Raw genomic sequence first — 20,046 nt, 5'->3', positions numbered from 1 at the left:
CCTGAAGTTGAAAACCCTGGAGGTTAAGATAAAAATAAGTTGTTTTTCCCCCTTAACACAATAAAACTTGTGAAAAAACCCAAATCTGTCACAAACATAAACTCAATGACCGTTTCATTAGGAACGCCTACTCTTTTAAACTCATCTAAAATAACTGATTGTCAGAGGAAAAGTTAAAATAAGTGTCTAATTACCTTAATAATTGTTAGTTTTCTCTACAAAGAGACAAATGTGAGTTACTGCTTTAAAAAGTGTTATGCTAGATATTTAGGCTAACGATTACCTAGCCTGGGCTAACCTTCAATTTGTTATTATTTATGTAGAAAAAAATTTTAGATTCAACTTTTAGATACGTTGGCCAAATTGTTTTTACCCTAAGAATTTATCTTGTCTTTTTTGCTAACCTTTTTGTTGTTTGTTTTATCTCTTTGGACATTCATTGTACAGTTTCATTTTCTTAGCTAAGCTTTTTACTTTTATGGTTTGACTTAACTTTTAACTCTGAGCTAAATGTTTTGTCACACATAAAGTAAGCACTGTGCCTTTTTTTTTTTTTTTTGGAAAAGTCTATAATCTTAAATAAGTATTCAACCTGCATTCATACGACAGGGAATTGTTACTGACACCTGTAAAAGTTAACCATACCTTAGTCCTTTGCCCATTAATAATATAATGATTCCTCCATTAAATAATTTAAAGGCCCAGTATATTATTAAAAGTTTTTTCTTCAGCTTTTCTTCTTACAGCAGCAGAGCCACTGCCCTCAGTGCTTCACTAATTGCTTGACAAGATTATTTTAGATTTGCAAAATATTCATCCTAAAACATAGTCGTCTCCCCTGGTACCATCAGCAGAAAAGTTCCAGTCCTGCAGGAACTGTCATAATAGTGAGATCATTATTTTCCACCTGAGACAAACATTTCAACTGAAAAATATGCAGTTTTCCAGTGATGTTTTTTCCATGGCTGAATAAATGTGGTACATTCCTATTCTGATCACTGAATGTGTTTACAGTAGCATCTTTGATTCTGACCCAATTCCACGTGAAGAAAATATAGCAATGACACAAGCAGAGACGAGCGAGTGGGAAGGCTACACACATAAAGACACAGATGAGGATGAAAAATGATGATTCCAGCATGGCTGACATTGCACTCCGCAGGAATTCAAAGGCAGAGGGTAGAACAGGGAGGATGGGCAGCCCGATTTAGAGCCAGGCAGCTGTTGTGCACTTGGCATGGCTACACATCTGCCAAGTCACTGTGTGCAGGCGCTGAGGTGACTTCCTGAGCTTCACCACTCCTGACCTGACTTACATTCATGTTTTCATAATTCTAATGAATAATTACAATTTACACGCAGCTCTCGTTTGTACAGTAAAGGAAAGCAGAAGCTAACAAAGACTAGCACACTGCTGCTACGTCCGTGAGAGACTGCAGGTGAGCGTGAGCTCGTGAAAATAGCAGAGTAAGCCTTTGAAGGTGGGATAACCGCTGAGCTAGCTGAGCAAAGGCGTAGGCGGACAAGTGACAACTTCAATGGAGCGCCTTATTACGGGGAAGGTGCAGTGAGTTGTGGAGTGTGCCGTGTGGGAGGTACGGCAGGCAGCTCCAGTGAGTCGACCTGAGCTGACTCTCCAGACTTCATTTAGGATTATGGGGGTTATTTATATGGGTAACATCATGTGCACATATACGGCCTCCACTGCAAGTATATACTGTATATATATATACATATACATATATATATATCCCCTTGGAACCACTGAATAATAAAGCGGCTGGAATCATTATCTCCATGAATGAGTTCAGAAAAAAATGACAATCTCATGCAATTTTCGATATCAGTAATGGCTCTGCATATTTCATAGAAGACACATGGCTACATTAGAGTAAAGCTGATCCAGGCTACATGTATTAAAAAAACACACTTTCAGGTAATGGAATTTGTTCAAACAGCAGTCCACATACATTACTCGGACTTCCTATCATACCTGAGGAAATATTCTGCTACTGTGACATTGAGGCTAACTCCCCCCCACCCCTGCTCCTGAGTAATAGCTTTGAGGAAAACTACAGAGATTTGTGTGTGATAATGAGAAACAGAGGAGCAGGCTCACTATATTCACCCTCCTCACCACTGGGTGTTAGCTGTAATTACTCCTGTGGAGCTACGGAGCCGACAGATTAAAAAAGTGTCGCCCTGAGGCCTGTTGGCCAGCAGGGGACACAGTTAGAAAAAAAAACAAATCTCTTTGAAAATGACATCCGTTGACTATGGGACATGTGGAAATCTCAGTGCAGCTCCCAAGGTGACACCCGGCTGAACAAATCATCGATGCAAGGATTTTTGCATTGATTGATATGCAGGGCAGTAAAAAAATACTCTGAAAATACTGAAAAAATAAATCTTGTGAAATAACTTTTTGAAACTGAATGTCCGTTACAGAGTCCATGGACTGTAGGTCAGTTGATGTACTGCAGGTTGTAAATTGTGTAAATTATTTTAAATATTGTCCCTGTTTCTTTCAAACTGAACGTCTTAATACAAATGAACAAGAATAAATGTTTACTTCGACTTAATTTTTTATGTTTACGTCAGTACTTCCTGTTACATTGTTGACAATAATGGCTGTCATTTGCCTGTAGGCTTGTAGCTTGTTAGCTTAGCTGCATGCTGGTGCTTGTCCCACTGAACTTGGGGTCTCTGCCAGAACATTCACTGTCCCAATTACTGATATTGAACAGTGTTCATTCAGCCCTTAACTCATGCCTTCAACTGCCGATCAATGTTTACATTACAACAAAATTACAGCCTAATAACCAGCTCCGCTAATCAATACACCACTAAGCAGTAAAGCTGAGGGTGTTGGTCTTTGTTTTCTGCTCTGGTACAAGAGCACCCCCTGGCGGCATCGAAAAATCTGCTGGAGTCAGACAGTTGCTTCCAGATACAGGATCCTAATCTTACAAATAAAGGATGTTCAGGTTTAGAGACATACATAGAAGCTGCATGTGAGGAAGAAAAAAAGGAGCCGAGGAGACGACTGTTGGCTGAGAAAGGGAGAAGGAAGCTGAAAGATGAGGTGGGTTTTTAGGAGCAAGATATAATTCACAGGAGTTGGCAGGGTGAGTAATGGTAGCAGAGTTCTACACAGAAGCTTTTATGAGGTACTCGCTCCCCTCCTCTGCAGCTCTAAATGCTATAGATCATGTATATCAGCACTGTCACACGACCACGGCTCTGCTCCATTTGTCCACGCTATTAAATAAAACTTAGAGTAACAGAGGTGGCAGAGAGGGAAGAAATGTACTGTAGATAAGTGTTTCACAACCTTTTCTGAGCCATGACACATATTTTAGATATAAAAAAATCCTAGGGCACACTATCAAAAGATGTCTCAAAATGTATCATGAATTTTATGAAAACAAATGATTGGCTACTCAAGTAAAAATCCAATCAGTTCAATTATTTATCAAAATCTTAAAAATCACACCAGTAAATGGTTCTTATTATTATAATAATGTATTTTAGAAAGCATGTTTAATCCTCTGTGATTTCTGGATGGTTTTGGTCATAACTGTGGCCAGAAAAAAAAATACATGTATAAAAATCAAGTATTTTAGAATGTTTTGGAGACAACATTGTCTTGTTTTCCGTTTTTTCTTATGAAAGCATTTGTATTGGATGTCAACCCATAAAATGAAAATAAAAAAAGCTACTTAAAATGATTTATGATTGGATACTGCATAAAAGAGCTATCCTAGAAGGAACCACATTTTGCTCATGGCAGTCATTTTGTTAAGAAACAGTAAAAGGAGGATTAACTCTGTCTCTGTGATAATAGCATTTATCATTTACCTGCTGCACAGACTGCATGCAGAATGTTTGAATTATTTTTTTTCCATATAATAAAGATGATATATTACAATAAAAGAAGTAGTGTCTCTAAATTACACCACATGGGGTCAGTATTTACTTTTACCAGAGAAGACTGAAGGAGAAAAATAGAAAATGAACAGAAAAGTAAAAAAACAAAACAAAAAAACTCCAAATTATATGTGCATCTTTTGCAAAAATGAAGTCAGTAGAGGACAGACACTAGGTAATAATATCAGGAAATGGACTGGTCTTACATAAATGGGTGTAAATATCAAGGTTTAAACTATTTGGACCAACCAATAGCACAGAAGAAAGAAAGAGAAGAAGTGAAGATGGGTTCAGAATCTGGAGCTGAGTGTCAAGAGGGATGGAGATTCTTACAGGAACGGCCAGGACTGACAAGACTGGAAATGAACAGGTAGAACGACCAGTAACAGTTGGGGAATTTGGAGTTTAATTAGGAAACGCTACAAAGCTGGGATGCTGTACACGAGAGACTGTATATCACAGGACAAGGATATTGAAGATCCAGCAGCCAGGCTGACGAGAGACGCTCAAGAAGATCTATGGACACAGTAAAGGAGGACATGATGACGCTGTAGTCGATGGAACAGGACAGAAGCTATGGTGTGGCAGTAAATGGAGGGAGGTGTTCAAGTGGACTCCTCTTTCACGCTGTTTGAATTTGCATCAACACGTGTATATATATATATTAACAAATATATGCATATATATATATATATATACACACATAAACGCATTATCAACCTTTTTTATTAGTTGACCAACATCAACTCATTTTGTTCATATTGTCATTTATTGTTGTTATTATATAAGTTAACCCGACAAGTTCTACATTTACAAAAATGACAGGAATATGATTATTTTGGCACATATATATTTTTTATTAAAACAAAAAACATCCAAAGTGTGAGATAGAGGAATAAAAGCACACGAAAAATGAGGCCACTGTAACACTATTCAGAACTCAACGTTACTTTGCAAGATAAGGTCGTCAGCGTATCATTAACGTCATCAATTATAAAATCCAAAATATAAAAAAGAGTGAAGTTAAATATTTAAAGGTGATTTCTTACCAGTGAGTAAGTCTAAGGTACAGGCAGTGTGAGGCCAGCGCAAAAATAAACCACGACACACCGCTGCTGTTACAGAGGACACTTTGTCCTGTTTCTGTTTATTACACATATCGTGAATATGATTATTATCACACACAAACTCCAATACAAAAAAGCACTAGGAATGGCTGCTAAATGTGTTGAATCCCACTACCACTATGGGACTGAGATAATAGTATTGGATGACTCACATGTTGAGCTTTTTACAATTCGAAAGCTGAAACTTTCCAACATTTTATATACCGTTTCTATATATTTAATATTGTTGTAATGACAAAGGCTCAACCTTAAAAATGAGTTCAAGTACGCTTTGAGAAACAGTGGCAACTGTATTCCATGTTTTGGTTGTTTCATAACAACAGACAAGACGGAGGGTACAGTGAGATGCTTCAATGAGGAACTAAACCAAAAAACTATTCAGACTGGATTTGTGTAGAAGTTAATATTGTCTTAGGTAATACTGGTTTCATATATTTTTCAATTATGGACGTAACTTGAAACTCAAAAAGTTCAAAGTTGGAATGAAGAAAAAAAAATCAGATTAAATAAAAAAACATACTTTGATTTATTTAATAGATGACAAAATATACTGGAATTCTGGGCTACATCTTAGTATTTATACGTACTATCTATCTGAAGCAGTGATACACAATCGTAAATCAGACCCAGGACCCATGTGAGAGGATTTGTCACAGTCACAAACCTGAATGTAGAAACATTACATGGCTCATAATAAAATCCTCACCCCTAACTGGAGTATCTGTTCTTTATTAGAATAAACTATTCCAATAGAATGATGAGAACAAGTGTTTGACTGCCAGAAGTAGTTACCCCATGCATCCAGCAGAGGCCACAGTATTGTGTTTTGCTGTTGGCAAGAAAGTTAAAACGTTTTCTTTGGTGAATAAAAATGACACAGTCTAAAATGTAGAGTACTTTGAGTTCTACAGTTGTACAGGTTTCAGATCAAGTTGTTGTTCTACAGTTGTACAGGTTTCAGATCATCAGTTCTATAATTCTAGAGAACCAAAAACAATTCCAGCTAACCACTGTTGTAAGATTTACGATTTCTTTAAGGCTTAGCCCCCAGTTGGATAAGGACCTCAACCAGAAGCAGATATTTTGAACTGAAGAGATGATCCCTAGAATGTTTAAATAAAATAATCATGTTTAAAGAAAATGTAAACATGATTTGTAGGAAGGTGTATTTTGTCTACTGTGTTGTTGAACAAGGACTTGACCGTATGTGGGACACGTGTGTGAGTGTCTGTCGTACACAGCCATGGCTTTCAGAAAACCAGACACCTCAGTTTGACGCATCACCCTCAGAAAATCCAAATACTATGATCCCAAAACATTAAAATGTTAACACTGTTAAAAAAACAGAAATATTTTTTAAAAAAAAAACAAGAATAAAATCTGGCATCCTCCTGTACAGCAACTGGCGACTGATGGCACCCCCCAGCCTAGTTGGGATTGGCAGTGGTCTAACACTTGTGCTTCATGGCAAGCTGTAGAAAAACAAGGTTGGGGCGGGGGGTTGCAAGATAAAATGCTTGGGTCATTGACAAAGTGTGTAACAATAAATTAAAATCATCAGCATCAAGACGGAGACCGTCCAAAGTCCAGTGTGTGGAATGAAAAGGAAAGGACAAACTTCAACTGTTTATCCACAATGGATTAGAAACTGTTAGGAAAGACCATTAACTACTTTGGTGAGCAAAAAACAAAGGGTTCAGCGTGGTACAGACAACGACAGGTCCACTCATCTCATTGACAAGAGTTTTAATGGACACAGCTGTTCATTAGAGAAATGACCAGGTCCACCAGTACGACAGACAGCTCTAGGGTTTAAAGACAGTAAGATGGCACAGACACCAGAGACAGAACAGGGGGCGCTGCTGGAAGAGATGAGGAAAAAACAAGTGCAGAGATTGATCGAATGGGGGCAGCAGAGCAGCATGCAGGCATGAGTGGCTCTGATCAAAGGGGACTTGAACTAAATCACTTGCTGACATGCAGTAAGACACTGATACTGACTTGCAGGAGCAAAAAAAAACTGCCAAGGTGACCTTGTCAAGATGCTGCAGACAACTGCTTATCATTTTTTATCAGTGCACGCAGAAGGCCATGTGAAGAACAGACACATCACTGGAACAGTTAGGAGACTAACTTATCCTAACAGTCATGCAGCACAACCAGTGAAACCAAGCAGCACTAGATCGTCCTGTTTATATCATGCAGCATAAATAATGAGTTGCACTAAAGAAATAAAAAAATATATATATAATGAAAGTAAATGGCAGCCAAACAGAATGAGAAATAGATTAAATGACTAATTCTTTGCAGGGGGCTTTGCAGTCATTTTCTCATGCAAACAGCACAGCTAAGCCATACTTCTCTGCCTTTCAGAGTTTCTGTGATTCATCACAGTGGGGAAGCTCATATGTGAGCAGCGTAAGAGGAGCATGCAGAGCTTTTCAAATGTCTTTCAATTATCCCACCATCACTGCTGAGGCACCATAGATCATTCAGAGCAGTCATTTCAGCGGGGATTGAATGGCTTCACTACTGTGCATCAGTAACACCCTGGTTTTATGAGCATGTGTCTGACAGTGAGGGATGTGTCTCAGCTGGAAAACAATAGGTAGATGGAACTATAAAGGTACACTTTATAGCCATATTTACTGCAGGCTTAGTTAATAAATTAAAAAGTAGTTTTATGGTAAATAAACCTGATTATGCATTATGTTGTTTTTTATACTGAAATACAATATGTATTTATTGGACAGAAGGTAGATTTAACACCAAAGCACTACAAAGAAGTCACTGGTGAAAGAATTAACATACACTAATTAAGAAGAGTTATCTTCCCAGAGCACAGAGGACGGCTGCTGAGAGGTTGGAGTTGCTGAGGAAACTAGTACTTAAAGAAAACTTTGATCTGCTGGGGTTTAAAATTTGAGGAAATGTTTGCACAGGATGGGGTTCTGAACATTAAAAAACACTACAAATATCACTTTTTCTCTTAGACGAACTATTTTAAAAAGTATTTCTGCAGCACACTCCAAATAAGTAACTGTTCACAGAGCACTCACTGGGTACACATGGGGTTAGTCCACCAAGTTGTCAGTCTTGGCATTTAGTCGGAATTTACTGTATGTCGACAAGCAGTGTTTATAACTGAGGGTCCCAAAGACTGCTGATATGATATGTTAACAAGGTCCAGAAACAACAGACTCAATGTGACTGACCTTTCGACTCTCTGCTTGCTTTGCACAATGAACCACAATGTAATCAGATAGGAGCATTTACTAGCACTTTGGATAATTTATTGTCACGTAACATAGAAATGTGACTTATCAGTTATTGGTTGTTTGACTGGATGACAAAAAAAAAAAAAAACTGAGGGAGTCAGGGATTCAGACATCTACAGGATGACCTGAGAGTGTGGTTAGAAAATACAGAAGTACTTTTTTAAATGCAATTCAAAAGGTTTTTGTTGTGTTGGGTTTTTTGGGGGGGTAAGAATAGTAAAAGTTTTTATTTATCTTTCCTTTGCTTAAAGAATCCCCAAGTATATGTTACAAATGGAAGTTTTTAATGTCATTTTTAAAAAGTCTAACAACTAAGAGACACAAAGTTAAAATGATTAAACAGGGTGTGTTAAACCTGGTAGCTCAGCTCTGCCTGTACGTATCGTCTCACCTTGTGTGCGGTGACGGCAAACTGCTCTGCGCTGTTCATCATGTCGGCGGTCCTCTCCTCGGTCCGGCCTAACCGCTCGCCACGTTCATTCAGAGCCTGACTGGCCTTCTGTACAGCACTGGTCACACTGTCAGCAGCTGAGTGAAGTATACTGTTACCTTCAGAAGACGTTAAAGAGTGAAGGAGGCAGGGTGGAGGGGTAGAGGAGAAAAGTGAGGTGAGGAGCATAAAAGAGAAAAGAAAAAAAAGGGGGAGAGAAGACTGTCATTCATTTGGTAATAAATTAGCCTCTGACCGTAGTTGTGAAGTCCAATCAGTGACCTTGAGAGCCTGTGTTAACAGTTAGATGACTGAAACAAGAAAAAGAAAATGTCTTCCCATCCACCGCAGCCAGGGAAGGTTGATAATGACTTTTCTTCAAAGCTGATTTACCTCAAGAGAGAAGAGCAAGTGAAATTAACCTTTTAAAAGGCAAAAGGACACAACGGGACAAACAGGGGACAACAAATTGATGTCTCTTTGTAGGAAGGATATACTTTCTGTTGACATCCTGTGGCAATAGTCTCCTTTACTAACTAAAGTGTTACAGAGAGAATGTGTGCTTGGCTTTACAGGCAGCCATAGCAAAGAAAAAAACCTAGCAGTGACTAGAAGACAGAGAGCACATCTTTAGATAGCAGTGGCAGCCCTGCGGATGTTTGTTCTGACAAGCCATTAATCTACTGCGTGTTGGGAGGGCTGCCGATGTGAACTATGCTAACAGCTAGACTAGGAAGAGCAATTCTTCTGGTCCATTTAGTTTGCTTGGCAATACAGTAGAATTGTTTTAAAGAAGGTACAATCTGTCATTTATGTAAATTTTCTCCATCTGAGAATCTTGAGAACATTTTCTTATTGTTTTTAAAGAAAGTATGGAAAAATCATTTGGAACTACAGAGTAGTTGTTGCGGTTCCTGCCATGCTTAATTTATCCAGTGCAGAGTAGTTGTTGCAGTTCCTGCCATGCTTAATTTATCCAGTGGATAGAATTCTTCCCTACCTATGTTCTTTAAGTGAAAGGCTGGCATTTCACAGAGGTGCTGATATCTCCTTACATTCCATCTTAATGAAAAGTTGACTAAGTGGCATCCTAAGAAATACCTGCTTCTGATAAAAACCCAAAAAAGTAGTACTAAGTGCTGAGGGAGGGTCAGGATCAGCCCACACAATAGGAACAGTCATTTAGATGATTGATCTCAAATGAAAAGGCTCTGGGGATCAAAGTGATCTTTTTCAAGTGATAAAATAAAATAAGAACAATTACTGCAAAGCTGATCTTCAACATTCTGGTCTTTTAGGGTCTGCTTTGTTCATGCACCATTTGCAAAAACTGATTGTTCATAATAACACAGTCTCACTAAGCTAAAGTAAAAAAATATCAAAAAAAGCACGTGGCAGTGAAGCCAATTTCATTAAACATACAGTAACTGGTTTAGAAAAGAAGGAAGAGGCAGAGCCAGGATCGACCTGTTTTAAGACCTGACAAATCTAGACTAGAGTTCAGTCAGAGAATGTCCCATAGCAATAAGCCAAGCAATGTATGTTGTGAGCACTGTGCAATATATTAACAGATGGATGGATAGATTTTCATACCAATGCACACACGGGAAAATGGAAACACGTGTATACAGGATCTCGCAGCAGCCAATTTTCCAGATTACAGTGAATGGCCCACAGGTGTGGGAGCGTATCACACATTACAAACACATCTGGGCCAGCGGTGAAGTAAGTCTAACCTGTTGGGACTTCTTTTTCATTTGCGCAGAACTGAAATCAGACACTGTGTAATATTGTGCTAGTACTACATGGGTACTTAAATGTAGTATTAATTTCCTGGTCTCTGAACTGTAGCACCTGATACTGCTCCACTGACGGTAAAGGACAAGAATAAAAGACTCCTGGACTCTGCTTCTGTCTGGAAGAATAAACAATTTCTCATCCTGGCTTTATGACTTCACTGGAAAGTGTAAGACCTCTTCGCCTTCAGACAGATTCCTCTTAATCCTGTCTTCCTGCCGGGTAACTCTGGGAGTAATACTCCCATCATCCTCAAAATAACCCCAACCCTCTCAGCCTCTCCACACCATTCAATCAGAGCAGAGTTCTCCTTTTCTCTGGCGCAGTTCTTCACTGTCAGAGCAGCAAAAGGCCGCCGCGTGGGCTCCCCCAGTGGAGACTGTATTTTAAGAAAAGGCAAGGTGGAGACATTGTGGAGAAAAGCTCATAATGTTCCTCTGTGAGAGCTGAATGAAGTGTGTAGGTGTACTTCATGTTGCTATTACTGTGTTTTCAACTCTAGGCTCTAGTGACTCCGACCTTAAACTCGGAGTCTATCAGCCACTTCCTGTCGTTAGTGGGAACAACAATTTTTATTGTGCCACATTAGGTGGCTAGTCACCAGTGCCAATACAGTCTGCATTATAATGAAGTTGACGTTTGGAGCTATTTTCCCCATCCTACCACCTCTCTTGCTCTCTCTCTCTCTCTCCCCCCTTTTGTTTACCTCTATCATTGTTTGTACGTTTTCAATGCCATTAGAATTAAAAATGCATGAAAACTCATGAATCAAGTTGGGGAAAACTAACTGTGTGGTGACCTTTAACAATATCCTCAAAATACTGAACCAAATTCCTTGTTAAGGGGTGTGACATTTCTTCTGAACCCAACAGGAGGCCAAAAGCGTTCATCCATTTATTTATCTTTCATGACTTTATGGTGTTCAGGGTGTGTGCTGTCTGTTATGGGAGCATCACAGATACCAAACACCCAGCTGACACCCAACAGAACCTGGGTATATTTAATTGATCACACCCTTAAAAAATGAAAATGTTTTTCCAAAACTATTTTATCAAATTGCATTGCTGATTGAGAACAGCCGATAATAACAGTGCAAAGATGAGCCTTGTATGTTCCCGACACACCTCTTTGGAAAATGCAGAAGGAATTTTGTTGCCGTAGACGTAAGCCAGGGTTGAGTTAACAATTGAGAATGAACAGAAATGTGAAGTTGTTTTTGAGGAACCAAAATCAGAAACTGTAGACAAAACACAAAAAGGAAGGGAAAGGATCAAAGACAAGACTTCCTCTTCCAAGAATTGCTCCAGTTCTTCAGGACTGTACAACACAGAGTTGAATATTGAAGCCTCTCTTACAGCTTCCCCCTAAGATTCTACACTGTTGTATCTTCTCTGTGGAAGAGTGATTCTGTGCAGAGTTATGTGCGTGTGGGTGTTTTAAGGGAGTGAAGGGCTTACAGTTTTTTTTCACATACTTATCTGTTCTTCAACCACTTCTATCAAAGGTTCTCCTTATTATCCAGAGATTGCCCGAGGGCTTTAGGGGCCCTGGTGCTCAGTCAAAGAAACATGCATTGCTGTTTCTTTTGACCAGAACATTCTTTTCTCAGTCTATGTTCTTGTTCTACTGAAATCACTTGATTGTAGATATGTGCACGTCCAACTCAAAGAGTGAAGAAGCAGGTTGTTTTAAAATCCCTGTGCTACTACTGTTACTCACATCCAGATGGATTACATACAGTATAACTAACAGGTTGGTGTTGCCATAATGGCCTCCAGGTACAGCTGTGTCTCTTCTGCCCCAGCTAGACCCACTGCACTTTAATTAATGCAAATCTTGACATTATCCAGTGAAGCATAGTACAGATACAGTAAAGGTTCAAGCAGGAAGGTCATTTACCCCACGGCAGGGCTGAACACTATCTATTATTACTCCTCGGTCTTCCATCCAAATACATTTCTTTCCATCTATGTAGTGTTGCTACTCAAACACTCACTTTTCCACTATTCTTATACAGTACAATAAAGAATAGTATGGCATTAACAGTTAATAACATAACTAGTGTGACATGTCAAAAACTATTTCTTACATATGTGTCCAAAATAATATTACAGATGCCATGCAACATGAAACAATTAAGTAGACACTGTCCACAGGAGTCAAATTCTGAGTTTAGGCCTTGCCATGTTGATGACATCATACAGATTGTTTTCTCCAAGAGTATGTAGTAATGTCAAAATAAATTAAACTAGGTTTATCGTATTTCAATATTTTACACATAAGTACAACATTAATACACATTAGTCATGGACTTCAGAAACATAATAAATGCATAATAATGTTTTGTTAACAAACAAAACATTTCTAGGAATTGGCAGAGGAAGAATCCGCCCGAATGCAAAATGTGGACAAGGAGCACCTGAGTGACACCACCACCCTCTTGATAAACACCATAGGTACAAACAAGGAACATTTAGTCCTAATGTTTTGAACTGATGACATAGATAAGCTATTCAGTTTTTATGACTGGCCTCCACTTGGTAAAATTAAACAGCTGATTACATTAGGGTCATGCACTGCACTGCATGCACTGTCATCATTAGATGATGACTAACTCTTGAGTGCTCTTTGCTTTTTTAGTACTTTTTACTCTATTTATTGTGTTAACTCCTCTTCTCTCTTTTTCTGCACTGCCTACTGTACTAGTATGTTTCCCCCAAGGGGGATGAATAAAGCCCTACTCTACTCTCTACTCTAACGTTTAGTAGGACTTTTTTTTTTCTGTCAGAGAGCCGTAGAGCAGTTAGGGAGTTGATGAATCACTGCAATGTCCTTGTCCATAAAAATGCAGTAAATGTCCACAAAACATTTCTCACTCTGCTCCAACAGTGAGGAACGCGGAGAGGGAACTTATTGCACCGAACCACCACAGCGATAACTCAGATAAGTAAAACTGTGACCTGTGTTTGCTAAACCTGTTTAAATGTTGAACTAGAGGAAAGAAACGACAGGGTTTCCCACATCACCTGGGAGCTGGAAATTTATAAACGCAGTCTTAAGTCAGCAGTTTAGAGATTTTTTTTAAATTATTTTGCAGGAAACACGTAGGGGTGTGTATTGGCAGGAGTATATTGCCATAACATATTGCGATACACTGAAATACTATAGGCATGATAATATATTGTCTTGTTTTTAAAGAATTCAATTTTAGGAAAACTGTCAGTATAATAAACAAACTACGATGGATGACTGAAAGTGTCAACATTAAATAAATACATCATCGGTCGCCCACTGACTTTGATGGGTGAGTTTGACAATGAAATTAATTCATGATGGCACCGCAACACACCGACCATGACATGTAAGTGTAAAATTGGTATTTTTATTATTTAATGACACATTTAATTGGCTAAGACAAATGGATTTCTTTGTTCATATGGGATGTCTATACCTAAAACAACACGTTAAATTAACAAAACTTTTGTTTTTGACTCCACTGGCTTACCTTGTCTCAGGAGACGACCGTGGTGTGAGACAAATTCTTTCCGCATTCTGTTCATAACGACCTTGCAACGGAAAATGACTGAATCTAGAGCTTGGTCTTCTGTGACGAGAACATTTTCAAAGTTATGGTCAAGTTTAACTATTGTCAAATATTTCTATTATTCATTGTTTTGTATTTGTTAATAAAATAAATCAGTTATTCATTTTATAATTCATTAATAATCACAAGGGTTGAGTTAAGTCCATTTACAAAGTTTTTTTTTCAAATAGGATGGTGATTGACTTTTGAGTAAAATTGTTGTTTTCATAAATGCGTAAGTAAAAAAACAGAGTCTCCATTAAACTTTCTATATGAAATTTTTTTTCAAAAACAGATTGTGATTTGGATTTGGTTACATGTACAGATGTATTTTGCAACCATAATGTGCAACATTTATTTCTTATAAAGTGTCTGCATTAAACAAAAGAGGACTCATAAAAACAGATGTCAATAAGCCATCTTGTGTATTTGCTGCACAGCCTCATATGTTCCCTCTGTGTGCAGACTATCAGCCAGGCCAATGTTGCAGATAAGTGTTGAGTCTCCCACAGTTATGGTCCCACACCTGAGCAGCGTCATAAGTTTTGTTTTGCACTGGTGTGAGACTTAAACTGGAGAAGACAGAGTCCGCAGCAGCCTGACATACTCTCCGTACATCCTGTGACAAAATGTCGCCAACAACGAAGAGACTAATTTTAGAAACAAGTCAACAACCGGATCGATAACTAAACAGGATTAGCCAGGATTGGCCAGGATTTAGTGAATTTAATCTAAGTAAAAACAACTCTGGGAAAGGCGTAGAGTTGCATTAATCAAATAATGCCAAATAAAATATTTGCCAAATAATAATAGTTTCTCACAATACTTCTTAGATTCTGTGCAGGTGAAAATATGATCATAATATCATCTGTAATTTTGAGATCTTAAAGAACAGTGGGGTGGATATGCACATGATTCTCCATAGATCATCCCACTCTAATAACCACAAGTTCAATGCCTTCTGGGACACCACTGCCTTCCCACCCACACTTCCCGAAAGTGTGGGACACATGTAAATGAGATTAACGTGAACAATCTGTTAGAGTGGGAGTGAGGTCAAGACAACGAGGGGCTTCATTACCAGGACATATAAGGAAAATTGGAGAATAAACAGTGTGTTATTCAAATACATTAAGTTTAGTTGTTTTTTTTACATTTGCTAAAATATTTCAAATGTTAGGCCTTATCCAAGAAACACAACAGAACATTTTATATGGTTACTTCTGGTATTTCTGACTAATGCCGTAAAAACCTTTCTACTTCTGGTGAAGATGTGGTGGTGCAGATGGAAAAGCTGCAGGTGGTTGTGATGTTTCCATTAACAGTTCCATGAATAATGAAGGAGGTTAAATGTGCTAAAGGTGCTCAAACTCAAGGCTTCGGGGGACACAGATCAATATGTGATCAAGAACAGTTTCAATGCTGCAAACACTGCCAGGTTGCACTGTAGAAAAAAAGGACATTTTATTACCTAAATGTCTGGGAGCTGATTTGCCTTCAGCCTGTTTGAGCACGTCCCTGTTTACTGGTTGGGCATTGAAATAAATGCTGTTCTCAGAGGAAGACGTTAGTGTGTAATTGAGCATCCAGAGTCTCAGTGTTTATATCAATGCCAGACAAACATCAGGGGACTGTTAAGGATCTTTAATATTGTTCTGAGGGATGGAAGTGAGCCTCACACTGGCATGCATTAAGTCTAATGAATTAGCATCACATCACTTAGGGAACAGTGTTAGCCAGTGCTCTGTTTACATGTGCTGTAAAAGCAGTCGATCTGTGTCTGACGTTTGGAGTCAAATTTTGTTCGACATCCTCTTTGACCTCAGATGCTGCAGACAGCTTAACAGCTGCTGCGATTTCGAGGGATAACCATGCATTTAAATGCTCGACAGGTGCTGGTTGGCCTCGTACATAATCAGATTCAGACGGAGTTACAGCACAGGGCGACAGCAGTGACTCTACCGTCACAGAGACACCGTGTTCTGACACAAAACTATTAAACAAGGTGGGCTGGGAGAGCTTTGATGAACTGTCTTACCCCCCAGCAGTTTAGACTGACAGTTGATGAACTCGGGTTTTCGTGCTGAGCAGTAGCGCTGGCAGGTGTGGTGAAGGATCTGTATGAAGGTGCACTTCTCTCCAGCCGAGCTTGCAACCCACTGGTCAAAGGCGTTATCGAACAATAGGTCGAACTCTGGGCAGTCCTTGGAACAACAGTTGATAAAATTGTGTTTAATTTTAAGTACATTTAGTAAATGATAGTAAGTGTCTAGTTCTTACATCAGTAGTCAGTTTGGTCTTACAATAATATTGACAATATTCTAGTTTATTGGCAATAATTTGTGAGTCAATAAAATGTCCAGCAAAATGTGTTATTATCACGAGCCTTTAAGTCTTTACACTTCACACACACTCACAACCCCTCGGGCCTCAAATATGCAACATTATATTTCTTCATATTGCGACATAACATTTGTGATGTTCAGGCTACGTACCTTGATGGAGTCAATGCCGTTGATCTGTCGTAGCTGGTCAATAGTCCACTGTGATCGTTTAACAAAGGAGGACAACCCTTGAAATTGCTTCACCTTAGTGATGGACAAGTGGAAAGGTTTCTTATTTGTCACTGTGGAAATAAAAAAAAAAGATGATAAATAATCATATCATATGACCGCTAAACTAATAATCAAGATTACATTTCTTAAGGGTAGGACTCGTGAGCATATTTCACAACGTTTTTAGACAATTGTGCTCACAAGAAGAGTGAAGAGTTCAGGTTACAAGACAGACAAGAGTGGAATCACAAACACAAAAAATATCCATGCAGGAGGACAAAACAACAAGAACTGTAAACTGACAATTCAATGTTGGAGCCAACAGCAATGTTGAGCATGATAGAATTTTCTCAAGAGGAGACACAGCCTCAGCCAGCGCTTTAAAAAATGACGAGCCCTTTACCAAATGTTTTGACATCATTAACATTCTAACCAAAACGTACTTCATTTACTCAATACATACATCAAAACAAACAACACAGTTCTCTTTTTGTTTAGACCATTTTCCTACAGATAAGTTGTGAAAGACTGCACATGTTCATGTTTCACGGTCAAGTCCGTCTCCTTGAGTTCATTGAAACAGCCCTGGACTGAGCTTGTGAGGATGATGTATTCCACTGCACAGATGGGTAAAACTAAGTAATCTTCATGAGGATGATGCATTTCTTCCACTGCACAGATGGGTAAAACTAAGTGAGTGAGTGAGAAATTACAGAATCAAGGATGGAGGTATTGGCTTGAAGCAAATGGAAGAAAAGAAAAGTGAACACAGCGTCAAGCTGTGGAAATGCACCGTGCATTTGTTTTGCGTGCACCTGATTTTCCATTACATTTATTGGCCAATGTCAGGTTGATGAGCTTTGAGAGAGTTTGTCCATATCACCCGGCCGCGGTTAAACTCTGACCACCTCGTTATTTTTGTCCTCGTCTTGACCACACAGGGATATTCATGCTCCGCTACGTTTGAAGATCGACACAGCTCACAGCTGCTGGTGTGCAGCTGAATACAGAAACTCTTGTCCATCTGGAGGGGTAACTAGCTCCCTTGTTGCTTTTTTAACCTCAGTGGAGGACCTCAACTTTGCTGAGCTGCTACTGTGTCATCATTAGAGAAGAAAGGAAGTGATCAGGTCACTTTCACTGCTGCTTCTCTTGGCTCTACAAAAACACATCGATGTCTTGTTGGCGGCCACCCTTCCTGTCTATGGGTTTGATACGATTAAAAAAAAAAAAAAAGTTTCCTGTCTATGGGTTTGATACGATTTTTTAAAAAAAAAGGTATGGCCAATGTTACCTAATGTTTAAACTAAACAAAAAACACCTTATACAGATTGATATTTTTACATAATCAGTATTCATGTTCAAGAATATCTGCTTATATAGTTCTTCATTGCTCATTTCAGATAAGTGATGGTTTGAAGCCTACAGATAAAAGAACAACGCTCGAACAGTGAGAATTGAAAAAAGAACATTATGCAGACTATTGGGCTGCATTGCCTAAGAATAAGAATTTGAGGTGTTTTTATAATCCTCCTATTCTGCCAATAATAATTAATGTACTGTACTATAATGTCGAAAAATTAAGGAAGTATTCAACACATCTCATGTACAGTACCGTACACAGTCCTACCATTCTACAGTACCATGGTTTGGTACTATATATACATATACAAGCATCAATAAAGTCTTAGATCGTACTAATGATTCATCTTCTCCATTGAACCGTAGTCATTTACAGGCAGTATAATTTACCTACAACTGAGAATTTTGAACATGGCACACAATGTTCAACACCACAGATGAAACACATGAATAATAAGCATTGACACTGTGTTCGTTTGAACACAAAGCCTTGTTTGAATATTAATTATCAAAACACATGATTCTCCGGTGAGCCTCATCTTAATAACGCAAAAGCTATACCTTTTACTGTGTTATTAGTTTAATTAAACAACAACAGTAAGAGGGGAGCAAACTGTGGCCCATTAAAATGAATCTACTTCTGGGCTCACATACATACTTTGAGAAAAAAGGTCATATAAGCAGAGCTAAAGTGTGTGCTTCAAAGTGTGTGACACCTTTGTGCCAAAATCAACTTCACATTCAACTGTTTTAAACTCTAACCTTGTCTGAGAAGATTAAATAGAATGAAAGTGTGTGTTGGGGGGGAGGCTTTGTAGACACAGCATTCAAGGATGGCCCTGTAAAAATGTTAAATATGTGGAAACAAACCTTGAGTTGATTTACCACACAAAAAAACCTTATTCATGAGAGAACCAACCTGTAAAAAGTAATAGTGACAAAAAAGAAGTTGTTGTTCTTCTACTGCTGCTGCATATTGACATTCTGCTGATATCACGAGTAAAGGTAAACTCAGCTTTTTGTTTGAGCTGGTGAAATCCTGAGAGATCCTCATTCACAGTCAGAGTTCACAGTGCTTCCATTGTTAAAGATGAATAGATGGATAACTGAAAACATACTGTAATAATGACCAGTGACAGACTAAATTGATAAGTCCAATGAAGATGAACCAAAATAACCACTAAACATGAATATACTGCAGTAAAGCCCAAGAAATCTCCCGTGTCAGTGAGCTGGAGCTGCCAAGGCCATTGTTCTAAGAGAACCTTCGGTCAGAAGAAGGTCATGCTGAGATTCCTGTCCTCCTCCTTTCTCATGATCTATCACAGTGTCATCCTGTCATTTCATCCAATGATTCAGTCACATGTTTTGCTTGGCTAAGATCAAATCTGGCCCCAGCATATTGCTGACAGCACTAATTGAATATTCTCAAGTCAAAGTTCTATAATATAATTATACCATTTAAATACAGAAGACCTAGAAGAATACATTTGTGATTTAGTTTTTTCACTAAAGTAATCCTTTCAGTTTTGGTTTGGTTTTCAAATGCCACTAGAAGTGTACAGTGTTTTCTTCCTTCTTTTGGAAGTGCTTAGGATTTTGTCTGTATGGAGATCTGCCACACATAGGTGGCAGAATGGCAGCTCAAAGAATACCAAGCAGGTGTTTACAAAAAAAGTCAACCGTGGGTGAATTAACAACATTTGCAACAAAACTATGCGATGTATCAGAAACTTGAGATCACCATTAAAAGAGATGAAAAATATGAAAATGTAAAGGACTCCTCTCCTTTGTTACACAAAAACAATCCTGAAGAGAATACGGTGAATATCAACATACCAGATTAAAATATGAAATTCTAGAGTAGCATAACAAATGATCACACCAGATAATGAGCAACTGTTTGCAGGGAAGTAGGGTGTTTCCTTTGGACATTTACTGACCAACCAAAATATGAAGTTCTGCTGGTGAAAAGGAAAAATAT

At 38.5% G+C, this 20,046-nt stretch overlaps 1 protein-coding gene and 1 long non-coding RNA gene across 6 annotated transcripts in view; one reads left to right on the top strand and one right to left on the bottom strand.

The window, feature by feature from the left end:
• Window positions 1-20,046, bottom strand: part of stxbp6 (syntaxin binding protein 6 (amisyn)) — an 83,487-nt gene that overhangs the window by 36,383 nt on the left and 27,058 nt on the right. For 3 of the 5 annotated variants that reach the window (XM_025060953.1, XM_025060988.1, XM_008310109.3), the window contains exons 3-5: window positions 16,641-16,771; window positions 16,184-16,349; window positions 8,727-8,884 (exon numbers count right to left, since the gene is read on the bottom strand). In XM_025060953.1, the coding sequence (XP_024916721.1) occupies window positions 8,727-8,884; window positions 16,184-16,349; window positions 16,641-16,771 (455 nt within the window). Of the gene's footprint in view, window positions 1-543; window positions 4,447-6,417; window positions 6,530-8,726; window positions 8,885-16,183; window positions 16,350-16,640; window positions 16,772-20,046 lie in introns of those variants that run through there. The other 2 variants (XM_008310134.3, XM_008310142.3) reach the window with 2 other exon arrangements.
• LOC112487876 (uncharacterized) lies at window positions 5,844-6,289 on the top strand. Its single transcript, XR_003051376.1, has 2 exons — window positions 5,844-5,976; window positions 6,012-6,289. It is a non-coding gene; the product is annotated as an uncharacterized LOC112487876 (long non-coding RNA).

Source organism: Cynoglossus semilaevis, chromosome 1 (genome assembly GCF_000523025.1).
Source record: "Cynoglossus semilaevis isolate Cse_v1.0 chromosome 1, Cse_v1.0, whole genome shotgun sequence".
NCBI lineage: Eukaryota > Metazoa > Chordata > Actinopteri > Pleuronectiformes > Cynoglossidae > Cynoglossus > Cynoglossus semilaevis.
This window is presented reverse-complemented; position numbering and strand designations above follow the sequence as displayed.